Source organism: Rhopalosiphum padi, chromosome 1, assembly GCF_020882245.1.
Source record: "Rhopalosiphum padi isolate XX-2018 chromosome 1, ASM2088224v1, whole genome shotgun sequence".
Classification (NCBI taxonomy): domain Eukaryota; kingdom Metazoa; phylum Arthropoda; class Insecta; order Hemiptera; family Aphididae; genus Rhopalosiphum; species Rhopalosiphum padi.
The window spans coordinates 75,852,033-75,878,783 of NC_083597.1; the positions used below are offsets into that span (position 1 = coordinate 75,852,033).

The 26,751-nt window shown below is 30.3% G+C and overlaps 1 protein-coding gene across 1 annotated transcript in view; it reads right to left on the reverse strand.

Annotated features, from left to right (window-relative positions):
* Positions 1–15,314: 15,314 nt before the first annotated feature.
* LOC132918210 (uncharacterized) overlaps positions 15,315–26,751 on the reverse strand; it is a 107,877-nt gene continuing 96,440 nt past the window's right edge. Inside the window, exons 5-7 of the mRNA XM_060979342.1 lie at positions 24,622–24,729; positions 24,410–24,469; positions 15,315–15,603 (exon numbers count right to left, since the gene is read on the reverse strand). Of these exons, the coding sequence (XP_060835325.1) occupies positions 15,517–15,603; positions 24,410–24,469; positions 24,622–24,729 (255 nt within the window). The 3' untranslated portion in view covers positions 15,315–15,516. The remainder of the gene's footprint in view (positions 15,604–24,409; positions 24,470–24,621; positions 24,730–26,751) is intronic.

Genomic DNA, 26,751 nt, shown 5'->3' on the forward strand with positions numbered 1-26,751 from the left:
AATTAAACTTGTATAATAGAGATTCATCAAACTAATAATTATTTAATTTGTAATATTATTATTAGATTATTACTTATAAGTTGAAGTATAAAACATTAAAAAAAATGAAATTAATAGATACTATAAATGGATTATGATTAGTAAAGATTTCGTACAGATCTTCATGCAGCGTATCTCTAACCACCTAAGAAATATTCAGACTGTTTTAACTGTCCGGGACAGAAAATAACTAATACATTTATAATACTCTATTTTATTATTTTATTTCTGGTGTAAGTCGCGAAGGAACGAATCAGTGGAAAATCAACGAGACATATGCTCATCGCCGATGGTGACAATATAAATATCAGCAATCTCTGTATAAAATAATATATACGCATACAGTATACAAATTGTCTGTAACGATGTCCGGGGGACTAGTAAAAAATAAATTTTTTTATAAACGACAGTCATTCCAACTAAACAGCGTCACGTGTCATTCCACGAACGTCTCACACAGACCTTCAAATCAATCAGCCACTAGATAATAATAAATAATAATATTATCTAGCATTTCAGTATTGTGCGCTGTATACGTCCAAATGCGTATAGTCGGCCGCGATAATACGAAATCACATATCAACCCGTCAACCCCGCATATTATCCTACCGTATTGAACTAATATATCATACTATATTATATTATTATAATGCACTCAATGGCGAAAACGGGTTTTTCGTTTTACAGAGATACCGCATAAAACGCCATCAGCTGTAGTAGAGACCGTTCGGCGATATTAATATATCGGTTTGCCGTGGGAATTTTCCTTTGCCATCGCCGATCCAGCACACTCGCAACAACTGCAGCGGTCCAACAGTCGTTTTACTCAGTGTTGGATTCGGCAGTGGGGAGGACGTCAAAGAGGGTATTCGGCGTCTCCTCACCCCTGTCGGCGGTCTCAAACACAATTGTTGTTGCTCTTCGCTAAAATCGTTCCCACTTTTATTGTATTTTTTTACTCGATTTAAAGTTATCTGTATACTACTAAAGTTTTATAGTTTGTTGCGAAAGAATAAATTCTAGTTTTTATACCACAGTAGTATTGTTTTTCGTTTATGATTTTAAAACGATAAATCGTTGATTGTTTTGGTTCCTTGGAAAATAAATCGTTTTCAAAATTAAAAGTTGTAATTATATATTATTTTATTTCGAGTATTGTGTACAATAATATTATAACACTGAATGATATTATACTATTTACAGATACTAGAAACCAAAAAATTATTCGTACTATAAACATAAAACAAAATAAAGATGTAATGCCAAGAGAATGAAGTGATGATGCGAGAAGGGGGTTGGGGTAAGCATAATGGAATAAGACACATCATGAAAAGTATTTAGAATCGTGGGGTCCAATAATAGTATGTCCGATGAACATTTTGCGCGATTTCCTTTTGTGTGGTCTGTGCCCCTCTCTTTTTATAAAAAATTGATTTCCGAATCCATTGTCACATGTAAATTATACATTTTAGACATTAAGATGATAATAATAATTATTATAACAACAATAATAATCGCAATGACGAGTATTGTCGTTGGACAACTGTATACCTAGTAGGTATATAATGTCTAGTATATAATGCTACATCACCAATAACTGCAGCAACGACGTTATTCATGCTCGCAAACAATATAAATAAAAACACACTATGTCTCTGCATATAGCCTACGCACGCCACTTAAAACGTCATCGGGTGATTGGTTGGCGGACGGGGTAGGAGGGTCCCACCGGGACTTTTCTCGAGGTTCTGGCAGGTACGTAAAATAGCGACGTGCGTCGAAAACAAAATACTTTTTATCGTGTATTTAACAATAATATATATTATAGTAACACGCCAACGGCACCGAAGAGTAGAAAAAAAAATAAGAAAAACGTTCGCGTACCCATATTATACGTTTCCGCGTATCCACCTGCAGTATTATATACACCACGCACGAAACGTCTACGTGTGCTTTAATATACAGGGCGAGTGGTAGCACGGTTTACTCGCAGTATCGACTCAAGTGTAGGAGGCGTAGCAAATGACCTCATCACCGCGAAATTGCAAATGCCTTGGAAAAAAAGAAACGTTTACAGTCCAAGTCGTTAACAATATATCTTTTTTCGAATATGTTATACTGCTATCGTCAAATACGCGAATTAAGAAATTAATGTTAATGACCTACTACTCAAAAATGATATTTCTGATAAAATTAGACTGTACCTATACACGATATTGCCTAGGAAATAACGGTAATACACACTGTTTTCGGCAAATGATGCATTATTAGCAATGTTTCCCAGTAATAATTCCGGTATTTTTCAGCCATAATTGATAAAAATGTCGAATTAGAAACGGGCCTGCGTTGTAAAATCAATTTATTCAATCGGTATGCATTGATATAACTATACAATATAGGAATTATTATTATTATTATTATTATGATACTATATAAATACTAACAATAACATACTTTTAGGCTCTATAATGTTTCGACGATCGCACAGTATTACGTAAAAGATAGCCATCCTCATTATGATTCTACATAGTACATAGTAGGCTTACAGTATAAATGGTGATAACGGAAAACTTATTTATTTATTATAATAATTTGTACTTGTATACAACACACACATACACACACACACCCGCGCGCGCACGCGCATACTGTAGTGCATTGCACAACATATATAGTACCAAATATATAGTCGACCGATTTTATATATTATTTTAAGGTATTTAAAATTATTAACATTGTCTAACAGTAGTCAACATCAAGGTGATTTTCTAGTCATAATATTGTAAACGTATTACCTAACAAAATGTTTGATTTTTACGAAATCGCCTATATTGTCTGCGTTAATGCTTATAGGTAATGACGATATCATCTACTAATTTTAGGTATTCATGATATAACAGACTAAATAATTACGTAATTGACGCGTTAACATAATACATATTATGTATATACAAAATTATACATTTCATTCATATAGATTAGGTAAATATATAATAATAGAAAAATAAACAAAGCGTTGACGAGGGTTGATATATTTTTTTAAAGGGGTCGAGCCAATGTGTCAGAACGGATTTTACCCGCTCAGCCATCCCTCTCGATATCTATCGCCGCGTATACGCGCCCACGTAAAAACAAACGGTCAACGGAAAGGCGACCGATATCACTCTGTATACAATAACATCTGCGGAATCCGTTTCCGTTTTTGAGAAATATATATATATATAGGTATATAGATCATATATACATTATAGAATATATATACGTTCTTCTCGTTACGTGTACGATATACGTCCTTTATGTATATATATATAGATATATATATACTCATATAGGTAGTTTGTAGGCTGTCATGTCGGTTTCGAACGAGTGAATCGGCGTGTACATAATATTGTATGCGTAACGCGCGAGAAGCTGCGGGCGTTCGCGTAGTTCTGTCTGAGGGGAAAAAAAACAAACGGCTGCCTCTTTTCTGTTACGTATAATAATATTATGGTATAGGTACGGCATAACATTATACCACGATATACCTACCGTACTGGTGGCAAAATTCTACGTCGAATCAAATATTTTTCTCGAGCTCGCGTGTGGAGGTCTACCGGAGTGCCGTCGGCGCCACGATGTCATCTGCAATGTCCGCGAGATTGATCCCGCCGATCGTCCCGGACTAACTAGGGCGGAACAGCATACAGTCACAAAATTCTATACAGATACCTACAAATAATAGAGCGCTATGGCAGGTGATAAATAACAATCAGAAAACCGGCGAAATGATTTGTTAATTTGCAGGCGTCGTATGCGGCCGTAACAAAATATTATTTCTGCAGTTGCATACCCACAAATATACAATATACTACCTATATATTATAGGTAGATATATTATAGCATAATATAGCTGCTGGCAGTAGACATATACATACAATTTAATCATTTTGTTCTAGCATAAATTATGTACCAAATGTGTGTTCCTCCGCCAATGTCTGATATTAATATATTCCTGTGGATAGCTGCAGCACTGCAGACGATGAAAATGACCGCCTGTTCTCTACAATAAATTATCAGACGGACACCATCTGGGTTAACATTTCTGTCGTACCGTCGTCGTCCTGAATAAATAGAATCTACATAATATGTGAACACATAAACAGTCGTAGTATGCGATACACCTGCAGAGTGTCGCACTGGTACAAATACGACGCATATAATAATGTGTACGGGGCACTCTGTCTGATATAGGTACGAACCGTTCTCGTTGTTTAAAAACGATTTAACGACCGTACCATAATGATACAATAATTACACGAAACGAATATGGGTATAATATATATGTATAGCAGAATGCCGTAACGCCGTTGAGCGTGGATTTCCAATTTTCCCTAGAAATTAATGGGAGATTGCCGAATCCGTTCGTTTAGCCTTTTATTCACTATGCCGGCGCCGCAATAGCAGCAACAGAAATAGCTGCAGCAGTTATTCCGCTCGTCTGTCGCCTGATCAAAGGCATCGTTGACTCTTTTATACCCAAACGACGACTCTGCACCCGTTTCCGATTTAAACATTATTTCGACGTTAAATTCAAAAGCTGTGTCCACTCTTGCGAGCGAATTTTTGAACAAATAGGTTATTTACAGTTGAAATCTGTTTTAACATTTCTTCGCCTGCAAACCGGGAACGTAAATCATAATAATTTATAGTGAATGCACTTTTTAAAATTATGTTTAAATGCAATCTGTCAAACAACGAAACAAAAAATGTAAAACGAGTCCGACATTAAGTAGCATTGTTGTATTTTTTAATTACTTATTTCTATTCGATAATATCACATTCGAGATTGTGACTTATAATTAAGCACTATAAGTATTGATAATGAAATGCTGATAATTTCCGCTCAGTATAGGTCTTTACTAAGAATGATTAATTAACAAATTACGACATTTTATTATTATAGAAGTAGTTTGGTAATAATGTAATCACTTAGAATAGTACTATAGACTATATATGAACAATTCATTTTCAAAACGATTATTAACAATATCTTTCTCTTATAGTTATTACATTTTGGAAATACCACCCCAGGACTAGATTTTAAAGTGATTCCATCGAGTTTTTGGGATGTAATCAGTATAGGTATGTACGAGCGATAGAAAATACGCGTAAAGAAAAAAAAAATATATAAATTAATAAGTAGTTCAAACTTTCAAACATAGGTACCACAAAAAAATCATTAAAATATTAGAACTCGGAAATTGTACGATTATCTTATTTGAATTCGGTATTAAAGTTTTTAGCGGACGTACCTATATAATATTATTGATATCAGTCGATGATAATAATTTATAATTTTCTTTTATCGTTATTATACTTTTATTATTAAAGTTTATATTATATTCGTATCCACAAGGGTATTTAAACGACATTCGTATAATATAATATAGCGTATATCATATTATTTATTTTGCGAGCAAGCGAAAAAAAAATAATAACAGCCTCCTATGAACGCGAACGGTTTTATGTTTTATGTTTCTCTGTTGATACAGTGGCGTCAAAACAGGCGGGCTGGGAATGATTTAATAACATTTATATATAATATATTTATTATAATAAAAGTAGAAATAATAGTATACATTCGAGCGCGATTGGCCGAATACGTAATAATGTAGCGAAACTCGCGAACATGTTTGTTTTTTTAAGCCGTTCATTTTTCCGTACATTTCCGAGCGTATTACCCGTGTATAAAGCAGTAACGGAATGCTCCTCCGGGATTTCGTCTCGTTACGATTAATAATAAACATAATACTAATACGGTTAAGCGACGTTATATTATTTTAATCCCTAAAAACGCCGCGACGCGAGCGTTGGCGGCCACATCATATTCCCTGGCGTGCTAGAATGTAGAAAAAATAAATAAAAATATTTTAGCAATATAGAATAATATCGTTCTATGTGTATTATTATCACAATAAATATTACTATTTTGAACTATTACAAAGTCACTGGGGAAAAAAAAACCGGCAAGATCGCAATCGTTTCGATCGTTCGTGTATACATGTATATAAGCAGGAATGGGAAATAAGATTATAGAGTTTATTGCACGGGTTGATTTTTTATTAACGTAAAACATTCGTATTTTATCGAACAATTTTATAGTACTTATATTATTTATAAGCTTTTAAAGTTTTTTTCTCGAAATAAGTGTAGAGCAAGTGCGGGGTATTATAATACCACACGAATTTCAGTTCCACTGCTCGGTTCATCCGTACTTTAAATGCCTATACAAGGCTATAAATAATAAAATAAAGCTGTCCAATATATTCAAAATTTATGAATCGTAAAATGTTCAGAAAAATGTTTTGCTTCAGACCACGGAATAAAAAATATTTAAAAAACGAATAAAACCTAAAGAATCACTATACATGAGAAAAAAAAATAGTAAAACGATTTTGAAAATACATTTAAAAGCTTGAGCGTATAAAACCGTTTTATTGAAACCACAATAATTGACTGAGTAGTCGAACGCATCTTATGCTGAAAAAAAACCTCCTTAGAATGTCATTTGAAACGACGTGTGTATACGTATATTGTAATATTGAACGATAAACTAGTGAAACAGTTGTTTTACTGAGTCTGTTATTAATGATGGTCCACGGTCGGGCGCCGATAGAATTCTGCAGGAGAACGTCGTTGTAGTCTAATCGATATCGACAATAGTAGCGTCGTTTTTCGAATTTTATTCGACATTTTCCAACCTCCCAAGATTGTCGGGACGTAATTGATTGACATCACCGGCGGCCTCGCGATTCGACGGCGTCGATCGGTACAACTATACAGCGGTCCGTTGCGGTACATCAAGTCCATCGGCGCGAAATAACGCGGAGAAATAAAGCGACCAAAATCGAATACGATTTGTGTGTTTGATATCCGGTGGTCTTTCGATTGGATTCTGTTGGATAAAAGTAGTAACCATAAAACAAGACTTGCATAAAAAGCTCGCTGTTCTTATATACATTATAGTTGTATAGGTATATAGGTTTTACGAATTATATTATAATTTTGTAGAAAAAAAGTTGTTTTTTTCTCTTTCTCGGTTTGAATCGCATAATACTTTATGATATTATGATATTTTTGCCATTTTAAATTTTTAATATATATGTATATTTGAGTGGGGTCACGTGTGGACGTAAGCACTAGTCCGCATTACGCTTTACCCGAGCACGTTGTACGTGACAGCATACTTTGAAGGGCCACAGATTTCGACAATTTTATTGATTTATACCGCACGTCATAATGTCATATTATAATAATATGTATTATTATTATAATTATTATTAGCATTACAAAAAGTGTACTTTTCTTTATAAAATACGTTTTTTTCGTTTTTACTTGTTGTGAAAGTTTCGTTTGTATAAAAGTCGTAGATAGGAGGTGTTGTATTATAATACATTGCAATGTTATGTTTTTTCGTTCGCATGGCGGAAAAATGTTTTGCGACAATTGCTGGAAATTACGACCTCACGTCATTATGACGCACGTAGTTATCGTTTATGGTAGGTATTTTAATATTTTATTCCTAGAACGTGGTTTTCTAATATTTATTCTCGACATCGGCGGTCTTTATAGTTGCGTATTCGGCATTCGCTATATACTTATCAATTAAACTCATCAGTATGGTTCGAGTGTCGTCTTGACTGCAATAATAACCTCTACTGTGTTATTCGTTCGATTCCATGTATTGAAATAATAATAATAAAAAAAAAATAATAACAATAATAGGTACGTGTGAATACTTAGTTTAATAATAATTGTACTCGACGGATTGCTAATACGATTCGATGCATTTTTTTTCGCTTTTTTGCACCCTCGTTCCGATCTGAGAGGTCTAACTGCGTTTTTTTTATTAAATTTTCTTTACGTAACATGATTTTTGTAATAGATATTCATTCCCACTTTCCACTCCCTCGTGGATCGCGAGATTTTTGTCAGCCTCAGGCCGGCTGCAAAACCTGCCATTTTTAAACTACACGAGGGGATAGTTGTCATGAATCTACTATATAGATTCACCCTCGACCCGGGCATAGAACAATACTACGAAAATGTTGGAACGGCGCTGGTAATAACGATTTCGTGTTTTAATCTCGATTTGTTTGTTTGTTTTTGTGTGTTTGAGTGAAGGTTGAAACGAATTAAAGTGCCATAAATAGAATATTTGCGTAAATTAACATATTTCACTATTATAATTTTATTCCAGTCATCCGTGGATGCGCACCCTTAATAAGTATAATAACCTTTTGCAAGCGTACTTAATGAATATATAATATATATATTACATAATTATAATTTTTTTGTATCGAAGTATTCAAATTCAAAATGAGTTTCTCTGAAAACAATATTTTTTTTTATTAATTTAAAATCTAGACAAAAAAATTATTAACGTTAGTAAATTACTGACTTTTTCTACTCCGTACTCAGTTATATACATTGTATAACCCAAATCGTACTTTAATTTAATTAGATGAATTAAAAAATTATAAATAAACACGTGTTTTCACGGAAGTCTTATATTCATTTACAATTTAATATATTGATATGTAAAAAATGTGTAATTAATTAAAAAACAGTATAGTTATCAATAGCATACGTCGGGTCTCAGAGGTAAAAATAAGATAATAATGTTACTATGAATTTTAATAATGGGATTTTTTTTTTTATTTAAATTTTGTTTGACAATAAATTAGATTAAATAATTTAAAGTTTAAAATTGAATTATTTTCTTCGATAGCCATTAATAGATATTAAATTTAAATTTAAACAATAAATTGTTTTATTTTAGAATATAATGATACAACCATTTTTACTATTTTATGTGATACGAAAAATAAAAATAAATTTTAAATCCTGTTGTTTTTTTCTAGTTCTTTTTTAAAACATTGTGTAGATTTAAATTAATGTATTATGTTATATATTTCTTTAAACGATCAACATAAAATAAAAAAAATATAATTTACAGTGAAGTAATAATATTTAATATCTGCATTTTTGTTTTAAAGGAAATAAATAACAATTTGTTATGAAAAACACTAAGTTCTTACCTTGACAGTTGTCATAGTACTTTTAAGAATTTTATGTTATGCCATAAAAATTGTAACTATTACCTACTACCGTTGTAAATCAATAGGGTTGTATTCTTTTTCATAATGGAACCGAATATATCCTATACCCTCGAACTGGAAATAATTTAGAAATATAGATATTACATTTTATATTTTTAAATCTATTGAAGTTTATATTTAAAAATAATAAGTATTTTTTAAACTTAAATTTTAAGACTTACAGGACTTAATTTTTATATTAAATTACTAACAATAGAATAAAAGGGATAAACTTTTTCAAATAATTTGTCATTTTTAATTAAATATAAAAATAGGCACTTTGAGCCCATTAACCGTAATTAGTTAAAAAATAACGAAGTACACGCCTGCAGGTGTTCATTTGGAACAAAATTTGCTACAACAATTTAATATTCAACGTAATTACACTATAAATGCATGTTTAATATATATTTAAGGCAAGGGTTGAAAGTTTTTAACCCTTTTTGAAAGTTTAGAATATTAACGAAAATTATTTTAAAATGTATTTATTATTTTAAAGATTGTCAATGAATATTACTATATTAATAGAATAATATTTAAATTTGTATTGTCTATACATTTTTGAATTTTTACAATTATGTGTTTTTATACAATCACGCATATATTATGAGTAAGATAAATATATAATTAATTTTGAATACTGATATTCTACGAAAGAAGTAAATACAATGTGTATTCATAAGTATTATACAGTAGTAAGTAATATTTTGAAATTTCCAAAAATTGATTTTTCTTTTCTTTTTGATTTACCTATTGAGTTAATCGTATACGACAACGATAAACAAGGAACGATAATAAATAACTTTAAACAATTTTAAATCAAACACATAGTTAACGTGAAGTGAAAACAAATATTTAATATTTATCCGAAACAACTAGAATTTTTCTTTGAAATAGAATAATGTTTGATAATATATTTCGTATATCATATTATACATTATATTTTATTTTTAAGATAATTCCCCTGGTACCGTGTACCGTGGTCGCAGTGATGTAATTTAGTACCTATACATATAATAAGGTATGTAAAAACTTGGGTCAGAAGTACAGTGCATAGGACATAGGTAGATAGATTAGATGGATCATGTGTACTTATAGTGTCAAGAGTGGAAAAAAATACGAATAACTTATTGGAGAGTTCTTTTCACGATTCTGTGTAACTTAATAGAAAAAACATATAAGTTCTTAAAATCTATCTAAACATAAACTCATAGACGGAATATTGGTGTAATTACTGGTGGGATGGGGGTTGAGCTTATGATAGCCATTATACCTATAGTAAGTAGTATTGTACTATACTAAGTACTGAAACCATGTGCTTGGTTAGCAATTATTAATTAAAACTAGACAACTTATAAAGTCTTACAGGCTAAACAATTTAACCATAAAAATGCGCAAAAACAATTAGGTGCCTAATGTTGAACATTTTAAAAGTATTCCGTGCCAGAATTATTATAGGTCATTAGATTAATTAAATTACAACTAATTTAATATTTTTTCAAACAAAAAAGCCAAGTAAATAACATAATAAACGTATCGTAATAAGTTTATTTCAGTACAATATATTGATTTTTATTAGAAAGAGTCCAGCGTGGAGCTAAGACCCGTACTTAAAACTTCTGGGCAGCTTAGTTCCTTACACACCCCCATCCCCTGCTCGATTTTCGCCTATGACGGATACACAGATGCAATTTAACGTTGCGTGCCCTTTTTACGTTGCATATACGTAATTAATTAATCGTTTTAAAAATTGTGTTTCGTCTTTAGCGATGTTGTTCTTACTACCGCCGCCTTAAGGATTCTATCAGCGAACCGCTTTTTAATACACATTTACTAATACGCAATATATAAGCTCTGAGAATATTACACGTGCAATAATAAACTGAACTGATGATATTGTAGCGATTACCACACAAAATACCGAAACGCGATTCGAATGGTTACGTATACAGTGAAATGTGAATGTAAAAGTTAATTGGAAATTTATTGCGAATAAACATAAATCACCTTGGCGTTTAATTTTCTTAAACAAAAACAGAAAAAGTCAACGTGTGATAAATGCGTATCGTTTCGTATGCCCGACCGCAATGAACAATTATATTACATTTTGTTCCGTTTGTTGAAACATAAGTTTTTTTTTTTACGATTAAGGGCGCGAGGCGTGATAACTAATCTGTCGACTATATTATATTATACATACGCGCTTTTTCAATTCTATTCAATTTAAGTAACGTTCGAGAAATATAATCAATATGAAAGTCATCAGTATAAACTACAAACTCCGACTTTGCATAAGCTTTTATAATTTGATTCATTACATCCGTCATGTAGATTGTACTTTTTTTTTCCTACGTAGAGAGTGTGAAAAACGAGATGCAGTCGCTTTTCAAGTCACCAGCCGGAGGCGCAAAAGTACCGATTTTCCACCCGCGTTAACTGATTAAACAACGACTACTATTTTCTAGAAAGACGAATAGCGTCTTTTCCTTGTTCATTATTACGATATAATATTTTAGAAGCAGAAAAATCGAATTATTTGCCGTCAGTAGTGTATAGTCACTGTTTGAAAACAACTTTTAACAAAATTATAATTTTATATAATATTTTGTCGCCGTATAAAATCACCCATCATACGCGCGAATTCGTTCGGCAAATGGATATTCGCATATACAACCGCCGAGTGCGAAGGACGAGTAAAAAAAAAAAAAAAACCCAGCGAAGTATAATATACAGACCGAGACCCGCAGGAATAATTGTTTAATCGTCGTTTGCTATTAAATTGTCAGATTACCGCAAATGTCCAAAATATTTTACGTTGCCGCGATGTCGTTTGTTTTTTTAAAACCACTAAACAATATAATATCGAGTGGAAGCGAATTGTTTTTACGCATTATCGAATAATGTGTTATATAATACGGCGGCGTACGTGGAATATAATATATTTTATGTAACTCGTAATATATTACGTTACGCTGGTGGGTAAAAAAAAAAAAAAAAAAAAATAACAATATGACGATCGATTGGATTGACGTGGGTGGCGGGGCGCGGGCGTATCGGCGGTGAGCGTCGACGTGATATATTGAAACAATTATTATTATATTATTATCGGTGTACACCTGTATGGTATATAATAATACAGGTGGTGGGTTTTCGATTTTTCTAGTAACTGTTTGGGGCTGTTGTGCGCCTCGTCAACGGTCCGAGCGGAAATGCAATTCACAATTACTTCGGCCATTCGTCGCAGATAAACCGCACGGTAAAACAAAATGGACGAGAATAAGAAATTATCTCTTTTCCATAACGGGACGTCGTCGGTTCGCCGCGTTATTTGCGCGTAATAATATACGTACTTATATATAATACATTGGACGCAATATCATCGCGTCTATTGTTGCGAAACCCTCGAGTAAAATCATTCCACACAATAGCGCGCATTGTGAGGTACCCCAAGATTCCACCCGCGCACTCACACTGTATATATATATATATATATATATACACAATAACCCTAATTAAAAAATGACCGAAGGTTAAATCCTCTAACGCGAAATTCACCGCAAATCGAGTGATCATACTCGAACCTTTGGTAGCCTTTGCGTTTTTGCGCGGTGTATTTTATACGTCATGTTACGCGGCACGATGATAATACCTATACGTCGTACTATAATAGTATTATTGTTATTATACGACTGGTCGCGCTTTCATCTGTGCATGTGTATTAGGCACGTACGCTCGTGCGCAGGAAGGTGTTTTTGAAATGTCCCAAAATGTATCTGTTTGGGAGAATACGCGTATATGAATAGGTTAACATAGGCAAAACCAATTTAATTTGCTCAAACGGTATAAATGATATAGTCGTCCAAACGCACTATTATTTTTTTGGTCGACATTATCGCAATAGACAATCACCACTCGATTTTTGTTTGTCATTAATTACACGTAGTAATCAGTAGTTAAGATTTAATTCTGGTCATATTTTTATTTTTTATTATACTTATATTGCTTCATTACAAGAAAACAACTATATTGTAAGTAAATATTATTTCATATTTGTATTTTTTTTGATTAAATGTGTTATTAATTATTATATTATTATGTCTGTAATAATAATTATAATTATCAATATCTGATTTTCAAAAATTTAAAACAAACCCTTTCTCCATAAACACAATTTTTCGCATGAGTTTTTATGGCTATACTGATGCATAGAATAAATTGATGATTTTCTGTAGCGATGTTGGTATAGGTACTGTACGGTTATCTAATATGGTTTTTAATACCCTATAATCGCCGAAGTGTATATTTACTTTTGTAGTGATTTTGAATATTATTATTATTACGTTTTTTATTATTCTATATTATCGCCGTGGTCTGCACGACGCACAGCGACTTTTTATATAATTCGATCTATTTTTATTTTTATTTTGTGTATACGTTGTCGGCGTGCATCGGCTGAAGATTCGGACCGACCACGACGACAATTTTATTGACAATAGAGATCGATTAATAATTATATGTTTTTTAGTATGTCTTATGTCTATCAGTAGTCTGTCTGCACCCATACGCCGAGTTGGGCCGGACGCGCAGAATGGTTTTAAATATAGATTATTATTATTTTAATTTTATTGTTTAATTCTTTAAACAGTCTGGCAATAAATGAAGATGACCATTCTCCCATCAGTTTCAGAAGTGTACAGATCGTTGTATCTTGGTAACTTGAACACGAAGAGGAATTCGAACTATCATAGTATTGAGTCGTCGTTTTTTAGCCGGTACATATAAGCTCGTGCGAAACGTCACGGGTGTCGCCATATCCATAGACTCAATGATCACAATAAAGAAACCGAGCTGCAAGCGCAGGCGATGCGGACGTGTGTAATCATTATAATTATTTAGAAAATAAAAACGCCATTAATCATCAACGCGCGTAATAGATCTTTCGGGGACTTGTTATCGTTCTTCACACTTAACCAATTTCTTCTTTTGTTCTCGTTCACCACCCGGTCGAAATGGGAATTTTATTGATGAAAATTGCCAATTTAATAGGGTTTTCTTTTCTCTTTAAGGATTATTTTCGTGACAGTGAACGATGATGATAAATTGATTATTGTGCGTTGCGGTCTATTTACGCGGCTCATGTAAACATATTTTTTTGAAGTCGTTTGTTTTATACAACCGATTATCGATAAATAAAGGAATACAATAACTGTACGTTTCAAACTCTATATTATGATGTCTGTTTCGCTTGTACATACTTGGATTAATGAAAAGTTTTGAACTTAAAGTTCAGTTGGGTATAGAATTTAAAAAATATATATAATATAAGATATTAAAGAAATAGTCCAACAATGGATTATAATGACTTATCTTTCAACTATAAAAATATTGTGTTAAGAGACCGCGTCCAAATCTTCAAGATAAATAGGATTAGATCAGCCAAAAAATATCTAATCTAAGATATTTACTGATGGTTGAAATGTTCGAGTATAAAAAAAAAATAAACACAAGAAACCAAAAGGCGGGTGATATAGGTTAGATGTAGAGGATAAAAGAAGTTGAGGAAATGCCAGGAAACGAAAAAATACCAGAGGATAAATTTAGAAAAATATTTGTGAGCAATCCAAACATTTTTCTCCCCACGGGGTCATTATTTATCGTAATGGTACACTTCATTGTGTACATTATAATATATTGTATCAAGTACCTCTTACAAGTATACACTTCTTTCTTAATTAAATGTATTTATTTATTTTACCGTTGTTTTTAGTCATATTTTCGTTAATTTATTATTTACTTATTTTATCCGTTCGATGGTTAATAAATAATTATTAAATAATTTAATTAATCTATAATATTGGTAAGTATGAATAAATAAATAAATTTAAGATGAAATAAAAATAAAAAAACTGATGTGATAATATTTACATAATTATAACGCATTTTTCAAATTTATTTATATTATGGTTGCAGTATTATGCATTTTTAAAACATTTTTTTAACAAGCTGGAAATTTTACCTTGTTCTCTTCTATTACGCACAAGCGAACATATTTTATAATATAAATTGTTGATCGTTGTTGTATCTGAATTAAATTAAAACTGTTACATAAAAAATAAAACATTAAACACAAAGTAAAAATAAAATTTATTTATTATTTATCAATACGGGTTTTTAAAAATTATATTTAACCAAAACAAATATACAACAACATTTACATTATAGTAGTTATTAGTATTCATTATAAGAAATCATCCATGCTTGAGGATAGAGTCGTGTCAGTGTCTTCTGCCGAAGATATGGAACCCGGATAACGTCCTGGTCCCGAAATTTTACATCACAGTTCAATGGTCTCTGGACCTTTCCACGTTACTCCCAATCGCACCATATTGTAAAACTTTATCACGCTTAATAGACTCAACACCTGCACAAAAAAAAAAAAAATTAAAAATATATATTTATGTAGATATTATTATAATATACATTTCAATTGAAAACTACAATTTAAACAAAAACGATTTATCGTTGAACTGGATTTTATAACTAATATAATTTCGTGCATAGTTTTTTTATGTTGAATAAAATAACATATCTACCAAAAATATTTGTCTGTATTATTCTGAGTATAATTTATAGCATTATAACGTTATACGAGTCTAACACTTAAATGCAATGTTCAATATTATAATAGGTTATTGGTACCGTTTGGTCTTTATTAAATAACAAATGTATGGCTTTGTATTATTTTTCGGTCAATTGTTTTGGAAAATCGAAAATTCTGGTCAATCGACGAGATAAATTATTAAATTAAAGTCGATTTTTAGTGATTTGTATTTTTCGTAAATATTTCACAAATTTTCGATTATTAACATTGAATTATTGTTATCGTTAGCTTGGTGAAAATGTGCAGTTAGTGAAACTTTAATCGGCCAATATCTACCGACGTACAGAAACGATACATTCTTTATGAACATTTTTGAAAACGATATCACATCAATTTATTATATAGTTTCGTCAGTCGTTAGTGACACCACCAAAAACAATAAACGTACGTCAATTATTTTTTAAAAAAAAGAGCTTAAATCGAATACCAGGTGTCAGCGGGTTTTTGTATGCTGGTTTTGACTCTGGCTATTTATTTATGGTTTTAGGGCGAATTTCCCTTAAATGTGTTTCCAATGTTACGGCGAATATTAAATGAACTATGAATTCTCTTGGGATTTTTTTCATATTAAATGATTATTTGTCGATCATTCGATCAGTGGAATTTTTTTATTTTTGAAATTATTTTATTTAAACATTGTTGTTTTGTGTGTAATTTCAAAGTCATGAAAATGTATCCCTTAAACGAATAATATTTTATCCCTAGCTGTCAATATTGTATTATATTTTTGTTGAACCATTGATAATATTTTATTTTGCGTTGTTCATGACCTGGCATATTAAATCGAACATTGGAGGTGAAAGGGCGTGATTGTGTGTATATATTATAGTCTGTGAGTATGTGTGTATCAGCGAGCAAAATCTACCTACATAAATCTCCCATCATAGCAAAGGCTCTGCAGAATAAAGGATTTTACTACATGTTTATTAAAACGAGTCATCCATACCGAGGAACTTTTTGTTGACACACATATTAAAGTGAAGAAGTCAAGTTGATTTATTGCATCGAACAAAAATGTTGTTAAAAAAATTAAAAGTTTTTGATAGGTGAGATGGAGCAATGAGGGTTTAAAAAAAATGTAATTAGTTTATAATTTTTTTTTTATGTTTTAAGCGAATTTCTGATCATTATCAAAACTTATAAACACTAAAATTAAAGCACGAAAGACGTATGTATAATGTAGATACTTAGGTCATTAAAAATTCTACTTATTTATTATCTATTACGATATGATTGTAAAATAGTTTAATTATTATTTAAAGTACTTTATAGTATAATTCCAAATTATAAATTTCAAATAAATTTGAACACAAATATTTTGTGCATGATAAGAATAAGAACATAATATTTAAGTTACCCATAAAATCGAGTAAAATCTATTGCAATCCTATTCTGCTCTGTTGTCAGTCCGATTTCAGCCTTGGTGGCTTCGCCTTTCAGGATACTAATATACCATATACATGTGTATGGTATAATATGATATCTTTAATGTCTCTAACACGAATGAAAATACTGACAAAGTTGTCCGTATCAATGTAGAGCAGCGTATAAAATAGAGTTTCAGCATTACTCTTTTATCCATCCTGATTTATAAACCTCGTAATTTATTGGAGCTGGTATATATATATATATATATGGCTCTAGTAGTCTAGTATATTCGCGTACGCGCACACACACACACACATACACACATATATATTATATACATATACAATACACATAAACATCACAATGTGCGTGCGTAGGCCATCCATTATTTTTGAGTGTACTGGGTATATTGTATAATAATGTGTAGACTTTGCATCTTGCAACGGTCAATATTATGATAAATATCTTATTTCAATTTTTAATTAAATATGTAAAATAGCTCTGGTGTGCAGATTTCATAAACAGATTTAATAACGAAAAACCGTATAAACAATATCTACACAGGTAATGGAAAAAGTTGTATGATTTGATTTTTTAATAATGAATTCGATTCGAGTAAAAAAAAACTATGTTCTGAGTTTCAATGTATATCATTATGCTGGTGGTAAGCATATTTTTTGTAAGTAGTATAGGTATTTATGCAGTGTCAGAAGAGAACCCTAGCTCAAGTATGTTTGTTTGTACTGTAGAATTTTGAATTCGCGTAATACAAACAGATTTAACTTGATTTTGTGGGTAACTTAAATATATTCTTTTTTATGCTTAAAATATTTGTGTATTTGTTTATTTGATATTTATAGTGGCAATTATTATACCATAAAACACTTTAAATAATATTAAATTATTTTACAACTGTTTCATAACAGACTATAAATTAGTCGGATTGTTAATGGAATTATTGTATTCATTATTATGTGTACATAGTTATACTCAATTTTTGTTATTAATCTAAGTATTATTTTTTTTGGCATTTTTAAGTTATAAAAACAAAAATGTATTTTTTAAATGGTCTTTATTTTCTGACGTTAAATATTAAAGATATATATTAATGTTTCGTGTTTGCGGTGAAAACTATTTTACTGACGTTTGAATTATTTCGAGAATCATTCTTTTAGTATTCAACAAAAATAATGTTCTTTTGTATAGGTATATTTATCAAATTTAAGTAGGAAAATTTTTGTTGACATGAAAACCGAGTGTGCAACTTTCGTATTTTTTGTTCAATATTTTACTTAGTTCACGCTTTGTCATAATTCATGAACAATAAACTATAAAGTCTACTCTGTTGTTGCGTAACTGAAATACAGCTTCTATTTGTTTACGTCTGAATGATGGAACAAAATTTATATGAAAAATAAAATAAAAACTAAGGTATTACCAATAACTTTTAGCATCCTCGTTGTGTATAGGGTACTTACACGAAGAATAAAATGTCGTACGCAAAAATGCACTTCAAGGTACAATAAAAACTTGTCTAATTATAAGGGGAATAATAATGAAAAAAACACAACAAACGATTTCGTAGAACTTAAAATAATCCACGAAATCCTTTATACTTCCCAACCCCACTTGCGATTTTGAAAAGCAGCGTTCTGTGTCTTACGACAAGAAGTATTTAATTAACGACGTACATATACTTTTTTTCTCCTTCTATAGTAAAAGTTTGTTATTGTTTTACCAAATGGGATTAATGCGCGCTGTTTACGTTATTCAATGTAGGCCAAGAGATGCCAACGAAAATTTCCTTGCACGTACAAGTTCGTTAAGAAAAACAATTTCAGGAATCGTAACAACTAAATTGTGGCTAAAATCCGCTGTAATTGTGCACATCAGTCGACGAAAGTCATATTATTATAAACTAATGAGCCAATACAATGCTTGTATGATGGAAACAGTCGAAGATTATTACACACAATAATATTGTTATACATAAGTATTAAGATAGAATAATAAAATAAAGATAGACAAAAGCCGATAACAAAAATTGGGATAATAAAGAAAAAAATAAGAAAAATAGTCAATTGAAAAACCATACTGTTAGCAGTGTTAGCAAAGATCACCTGCACGTTACAGTGAGCTTAACTTCAGTTTAGTTTATCCATAGAAAAACATTTATTTTTAAAATAATTATACGAATGCACTGTAAAACTTTATATTATGTATATGTGTGTGTATGTGTGTCTGGGCAATAGGTATTAATAGCATTTATTAAAATATTTTAAAATCCGACGATGAACGGTAATTACTAGCTTATCGTTTATACATTATATATGTATAAAACGTATAAACGATGCACAAATACGTGCGTGCTACGTACTAGTGGCGCATCTATCATTTTATTAAAGGGTGTGTCACCAAAATATAAATTATATTACTACGAGTATATGCGGATTAAAATATAGTCAATGTAATAAATATATATATGAAAAAAAAACGATCTCATAAAAACAATCAGTCAATTGAGAAAATCATATTAAATATATTATATACGCATGAAAAAAATAATAGTAATAATAGTAATCTATTTGTACTTAGTTACAACAAATTAATTAATATATAACACATGTTATGGTGGGGGGGGGGAGTTAAGGGAGAGTCGTAATATTCCCCAAATACCCCTTGGTACACGCTACCACTGCAGCACATATTATACCGTGCGAGTACCTATACGCCGCGGCCGATTAGAAATTTAGTCGGTTTGATTAATAGCAGAGTCTGGTGTAGACATGATGTTTGCCGGCGCCGCTGTTTAGCTCTGCAAGTTAAATCTCACGTATTTTCATTCCACCGCCATATAATAATATTATAATATTTGCGACTTTATTGTTCTTTTCGGGTGATTTCCGCGTACACTCAACAATATTATCCGCCGCAATTCTCGCGCGATTCACCGTCGATTAGTGCACTGAATATTGCTCCTTCGGCAAGCCCCGCCGTTCATTAGGAGCGTGCATCGCACACACACGGAACACATAACATCTCAGCCGTTCATTCCGTCGCCACATTGTTTCTACTAATGATTTCATCTCAGTGTGTTTTTTACAGAACGTTTTTGGCGTAAGCGCCCAGATTATTTATAATTAAAATGTACGCCGTCGACGTGCAATAAATTAACGGAGACGTAACAATACAATATTATAATATGAACGCGTGAGCTCTTATACATACTCTCGACAACTCAAACACTTACGTACGCTGCGCAGGGTGATAAATTTAAAATCCTACAAATGTTCTTTCTTTCAGAATATTATTTATTATATAATGTGCCCTTAGTTGGGCGGCTTAATCACTCGAATTTATTTTCAATAATCGCCCCCGTAATTTTGTATACGTACGTTTCGTTTCAGTTTATTTTGACATCTGCAGTTTATCTGACCGTTTTATTAGTGAATATCATCGACCAGAAATTAGAGACTTAAGAGTTTAATTATAAATTTAAATACGTGAGTTAAAAAAGTAAAATCAAAGCTCAATTTAATTTATAATGCAGGTATGTATTATTATTTATTAATAACTAGAATATTTCAAATAAAAATTAGTCATTTTTAGTGATAGTATACATTTTTTCTGACTAAGTTGCCATGGGAACCTAATAATAACAAAGTTGATATATTGATTAGTTATAATATTAGTTATATCGAATAATCGATTAAATTGATTATATTCTTAAGGATTTCGTGTTACAGTTGTAATAGCAAACAAATATTAATAAATAGATAAATAATATTATCGATCGATTTCACGTTATGCGATAAACGAAAACCACTGAATCATAAAAATATGCTTCAAATAACAACGATCGCCAATGTAATATTATGTCATTATTATATTATAATATATACAGTGTACATAATATCAAGATTTTTAAATTAAAAATTTGGTAGCTATTTTAGTGACTTATAAATTATATTGAATAATAATACACAATAAAATATGTACAAGTTATACAAAGAAAATTAACCAGTGGGGAATTCAGGAGGTTGTGTACAGATAGAATATGATGAATTCCCATTCGAATTCGAGTTCACCCCTATCTCTATGACTACTGGATCTGAAAAGTCCTTCAAGAGGAATTATATATTTGGATTTATAAGCTTTAAATCAATAATAAAAAGATCTGATAATAAAATATTATAACGGAGTGCATACCTATGTATACGATACGCTTTGTTTGGGGTAGCACACTATCTCAATAAGTTTAAATATTATCAGTTTAACGTGTTATGTGTGTCGATGTTTTTAAGCGATGAAAAAACGATTAGTTGAATGAAAAAATATCCATTCTTCGTGTTGCATATTGTCTTGGATCGGTGGTGGACTAAGTACACATATAGGTAAGTTGATGACAGTGGTGCGAATAACGACGAACAACAAACTAATGTTGTAGGTAATGTATGACTATATGATTACGCGCATAACTACACGGGGACGAATCTATTGTTTTGAAAAATGGATATTTTTCTTCGTAGCCCAAGAGATTTGGACCAAAGTTATTTATCGTTCTCATGAAGAATACAAAATTTTCTTTTTGGAATTATCCCTATTTCTTAACTGTCATGAAAACAGAAAACCCAACATTTATCTTTATCTCGTATATTTTTCTTTCAGAATTATCCGGCGTATGTACGTATGCGAAAAATGTGCGGGCGCGTTCACAAATATTGTTATTATTTTTTACCGCGTTGGCAGTAATGGAGGCAGTGGTGATTGCATTAAATTAATATTATTTTTCTATGTTTAAATTTGTCTTCATTATGTAATAGGGTCACGGAGAATCGTATATGCAACTTGACAATAATACATTGAATTTTGCTTACACTCACCGCTGTTTTCACTTTTCACTTTTTCTGACACGTCATTTTCTGATCCAGAGTTATATTTTTTGACAACAGTATAATTTTTATAAATAGGGTTGAGACGCATCTTAGTTACAAGCTATGGAAAGTATGTAACTAGCCAAACCAATGTATTGAGTCTTTCATAACATTTTTCCATCAAAAAATACTTGTTACATTTAAAATGTTCTTTAAAATTTGAATTGGTTCTAAAGACTTACAATTTGTATAACTAGGAATAACAGCATTTAGTTTAGGCATATTTTTATATTCATTATTGTTTGGGTGATGATTAGTATTAATATTTTCAGTCGGTTCTATGCGATTTATATAGTCGTCGAATATTCATAATCGTTTTGCTTTACGAATCTTATAATTATTTACGAGATATAGGAGGTCTTTAATCGCATTATTTTTACTCGCAGAGTAATTCGTGATTTTGTATTTATTGTAGCAATTTATATTACCGAGTCCGTATATTTTCAACACACACACAGTTCGTGAATAGTCTAGTATCTAGTGTTACGATATTCTAAAAAAAAGTATTTAGTATCACGATATTGATTTTTAAGTATCTTGCTCATATCTTTGCTTATAAACAACAACTTATTACGGACAAATTAATTATATATTATATAAATAAAAAATAACAAAGTACTACCAATCTAATAACACTTATATAAAATTATTTAATAAAAATAAATAAATGTTTGATGTTGAAAAAATGAATTTCTAATATAATTAGAAAACAAGCTCAGATCATACAACAGGAGTTAATTAATAATTATTTTACGCATACAAAATGCGTCACCATTATAAAAGCACCACCCAAGGTGATCGACCCACACTTTTATCATCGTAATACTTTACTGTATGAAGCATAATAGTCCGTATACAGTACAGTTTCATAGCTTAAATAAAAATCACTTACAAAAAATAAGCTGAGATTAAAATGTATGAAATTTATATTAATAGTTTATATTATAATGCACTTGACGAAAAAATTAATTCTTACGAATGCATTATATGAGCATGATTAACACATTTTTAAACATTCAAAAAGGTACATAATATAATAAAATATAAATAAAGTAGTTATAAATATTATTGCATTAGAATAGATTTACGATTTTAATGAAAAAACTGTCAAAGTCTAATGAAATATTCGTTCAACTATCCTCTTTTACTACTCTTCGCAAACCATTTAAAAATTAATAGAAAACTTATTGAGTTCAATCAATAATAGTCAGATATAAATTATTTTTCTTTTTATTAATTTATGAGTAGGTTTACTGTAAAGTGATAGATATAGTGCGTCGGAATGGTGAACTGAAATTTATTACTATTGTCGGGGTTATGAAGGTAATTTGGTGGTTTTTCGAGAAAAAAAATGCAGTTATATTCATGTATGAACGTATCATAAACAGTGTCCGGGTTCCTGTAAATTACTACTTTGGGAGAGTCATTATTTTGCGTTATGTGTGAACATTATTGTTTAAAGTAATAAAAAATACATTTATTGCGAAGTACTATTGTATTTGAGATAAAGCCAAATGTGAAATGACAATTATTGTAGCGATGGTGAATGTCTGAGGGAAAGCATATTAATAAAATTCATGAGTTTAAGTACTTCTTTTTTATTCATAAGTATTTTTCCGAGAATATTACTATGGAATATTTAGCGTATGCATTATTTTTGAATGGTATAAACATAAATCTATATTTGTCTTTCTCAACATTAACAAACTTCATTTTTGAAACAAATTTTTTTTTGTTTGTGTATTTTTAGTACAAAAATAATAACAATAAATACGTATTTTCCAAAATACGAATTTATCATGCGAATAATTTTAGTATTTCAAACTACAATTATTATTATTGTTTTATGATTATTAATCCAGGATATTAATATTTTATTTTTGTTATCTAAATACTACAACAATAGTAAAATGACTGTGAACTCACACCGGCATAATATTATTATAGTTATGTAGTTTCATAGCTTAGATAGTTTCTTATTTGTCTTATATCCCCCTCATATCTAACCTTGCCACTCTTACGGTTTCTGGGAATTCTCCAAGAAGGCTTAAATAGAACTAGTGTCGTGTCGTGACTTACTTAATGTTTAAAGACTAAACATTTAAATTAGCAAAAAAAAATTATTTAGTCATTCTAGCTATTTTAGTTGTACGAAAACGGAAAGTGGTGATATGTAATGGTTATACGTATTTATTTTATATGATAATGAAATAATTAATATTTTGTAAATTAACTTTTCACAAATATTAAATGCGTTTACTTACATTTAGTACTGCCCGTATCAAGTAAAACGTTACTTCAATTTTGCAGAACGAGTCAAATTTCTAGAAACAATAAATTATTTAATGTTTGATTAATACATCAATATATTATTTTGTGCAGAACTCAAGTAATCCGTAAGATATTACTTCTGATATTATGATATTATTTTATTGTATATAATATATATATGAACATGTTTATGTTTACAACTCACCTTATTTACATGGTCTCTGAGTACGTTCGAGTAAACAATGGCAACCGCTTCGAGTGCCATAAAAGTTATGAGACCGACAATCCATGGTACGATTAGGGATACTCGTTCCTGAAACCAGAATATAAATTTATTTAAATATTCTTGGTTTTACAATGATGTGTATTTAAACATTAATTAAAAAAAAAAAAAATTATAAACATCTTTATAGTTAGATGCACTGCTCAGAAAGTTCCATACACGCCTTTGTAGGTCATATACATTATTCATACATAGTAATAATTATAACATTTTTATTGTTATTTTAAATTTTAAAATATCATACATTAAACTGAATAATTGTTTTCCAAATATGTTAGCATTCATATTTCAAAGTACAACATACAAAACGGCATTGGGCCGATATTAGCAGTGGAGCGATACGAGAGTTCTAACATCCAGTCATCACTATACTTTCAGTATCTTTTATGTAATTTGAATTTTGTTTTTATTTTACAGAAAAAAAAAATTAAATTTACTTTTTATTTAAAATTTCACGAAAATATTAAGGTGTTTTAGAAGCTCACGTTTTGGTTTCGTGTATTTATGATTGGTTTAAAAGTTATGTCACGTGCTCACAGAAGACGTGCTGGGCGGTCCACACGTTCAAAATCAACGTTCCTTTGTTTTTGGGAAGTGGATAATTAACTAATAATATTATGTATATTGTATAGTGTGTACCTGTAGAAAAACGTAATTATCGCTATTTGGTTTTAACGAAATATAATTTCATCTCTATGAAACCGTTTTTACTTTAATATACATACGGTCACTACTTACATATATGTCGTTATGATGAATGGTTCAGAATTTTGTGGTTTGCAAATATAAACGTTCGAATCACTTAATCGATTAAACGGCGTATTAAATAAAGAATTCACGTTTATGTCGCTTTTTTTTAAATATAAGTTTTAATAAAAGTGAATTTACGGCCGTATGCGTGATTAGTTTTGAAAATAAATTTAATTTAATTTATGAACTGCTTAATAAAATATACCGTAACTATGAAGTATCCCAATTAGTAAAGTGGCTTATAAAATGTTGAATGTCTGTAAGCTTATATTAATTATTTATTTACCATAAATATTTTAAAATGTATAAGTTATATTATACAATAATAAAAATAGCTTTTATATTAAAAGGACATACTCAAACATTTTCAGACATAATAATTAATAGGATTAGGATAAACAATTTTAGAGCCTCAGAATAATTGTATAAAATGTATATATTTTGTATATATAGGACATAGGTGTATTAAACATATTATGGTAAATAATGCATAGTATACACTTTGTTTTGCCATGTTAGCTTTACAACGGGAGTTAGGAGAGTACGGCAGCTCAGACTATAAATACATATGTAGCATGTTTTGCTTAGAATACACACGTCCCCCTTTTGTCATTTTTTAATACATTTATTTAAATTTTGATTTTCAGGATTTTTAAGTACACTTATTGACCATATTTTCAAATATTTGTAATTTTGTACCATTAAAGGAGCATATATTATAAATTTATAACCATATTTTTTAACTGTAAATTGTTAATCGATTGATTTTTTCAAAACGTTAATGCATCTATATTTGTTAATTTATTATAAATCTTATAGTTATAGTTTTACACAAAGTTTAAAATATGATTAAGGTTTATTTTATATTTTTTTAACAAACTTATAATTATTTCTAAAGTTTTTAAATTATTTAAATTACCCATATATTATACGTAAACCTATTATAATTGATTATTAGGTATTATCCTCAGTAATAACCTAAGCTGTATTAATCAGAAAATACCCGTTATAAGATCACCTTATTAATAATTTAAGTAAAAAAGGTTGCCTATAAAATAGGATCATTTACCATTGACTTATCTTCCGTACCACCCTGCCTTTCGAATCGTTTTTCTTTAACATATATGATTTTTAATAAGTTACGATTACAAAATATATTTTACATAGTATTATACCTATAATTAAAATAGTATGATTTATGATATATGATACCACATACTTTCCACCAAGTTCTTTCCCGTGGGTCTGTACTGGGTTAATGTATAACAATACTGAAAATAGTGATATCATATTATTATGTTA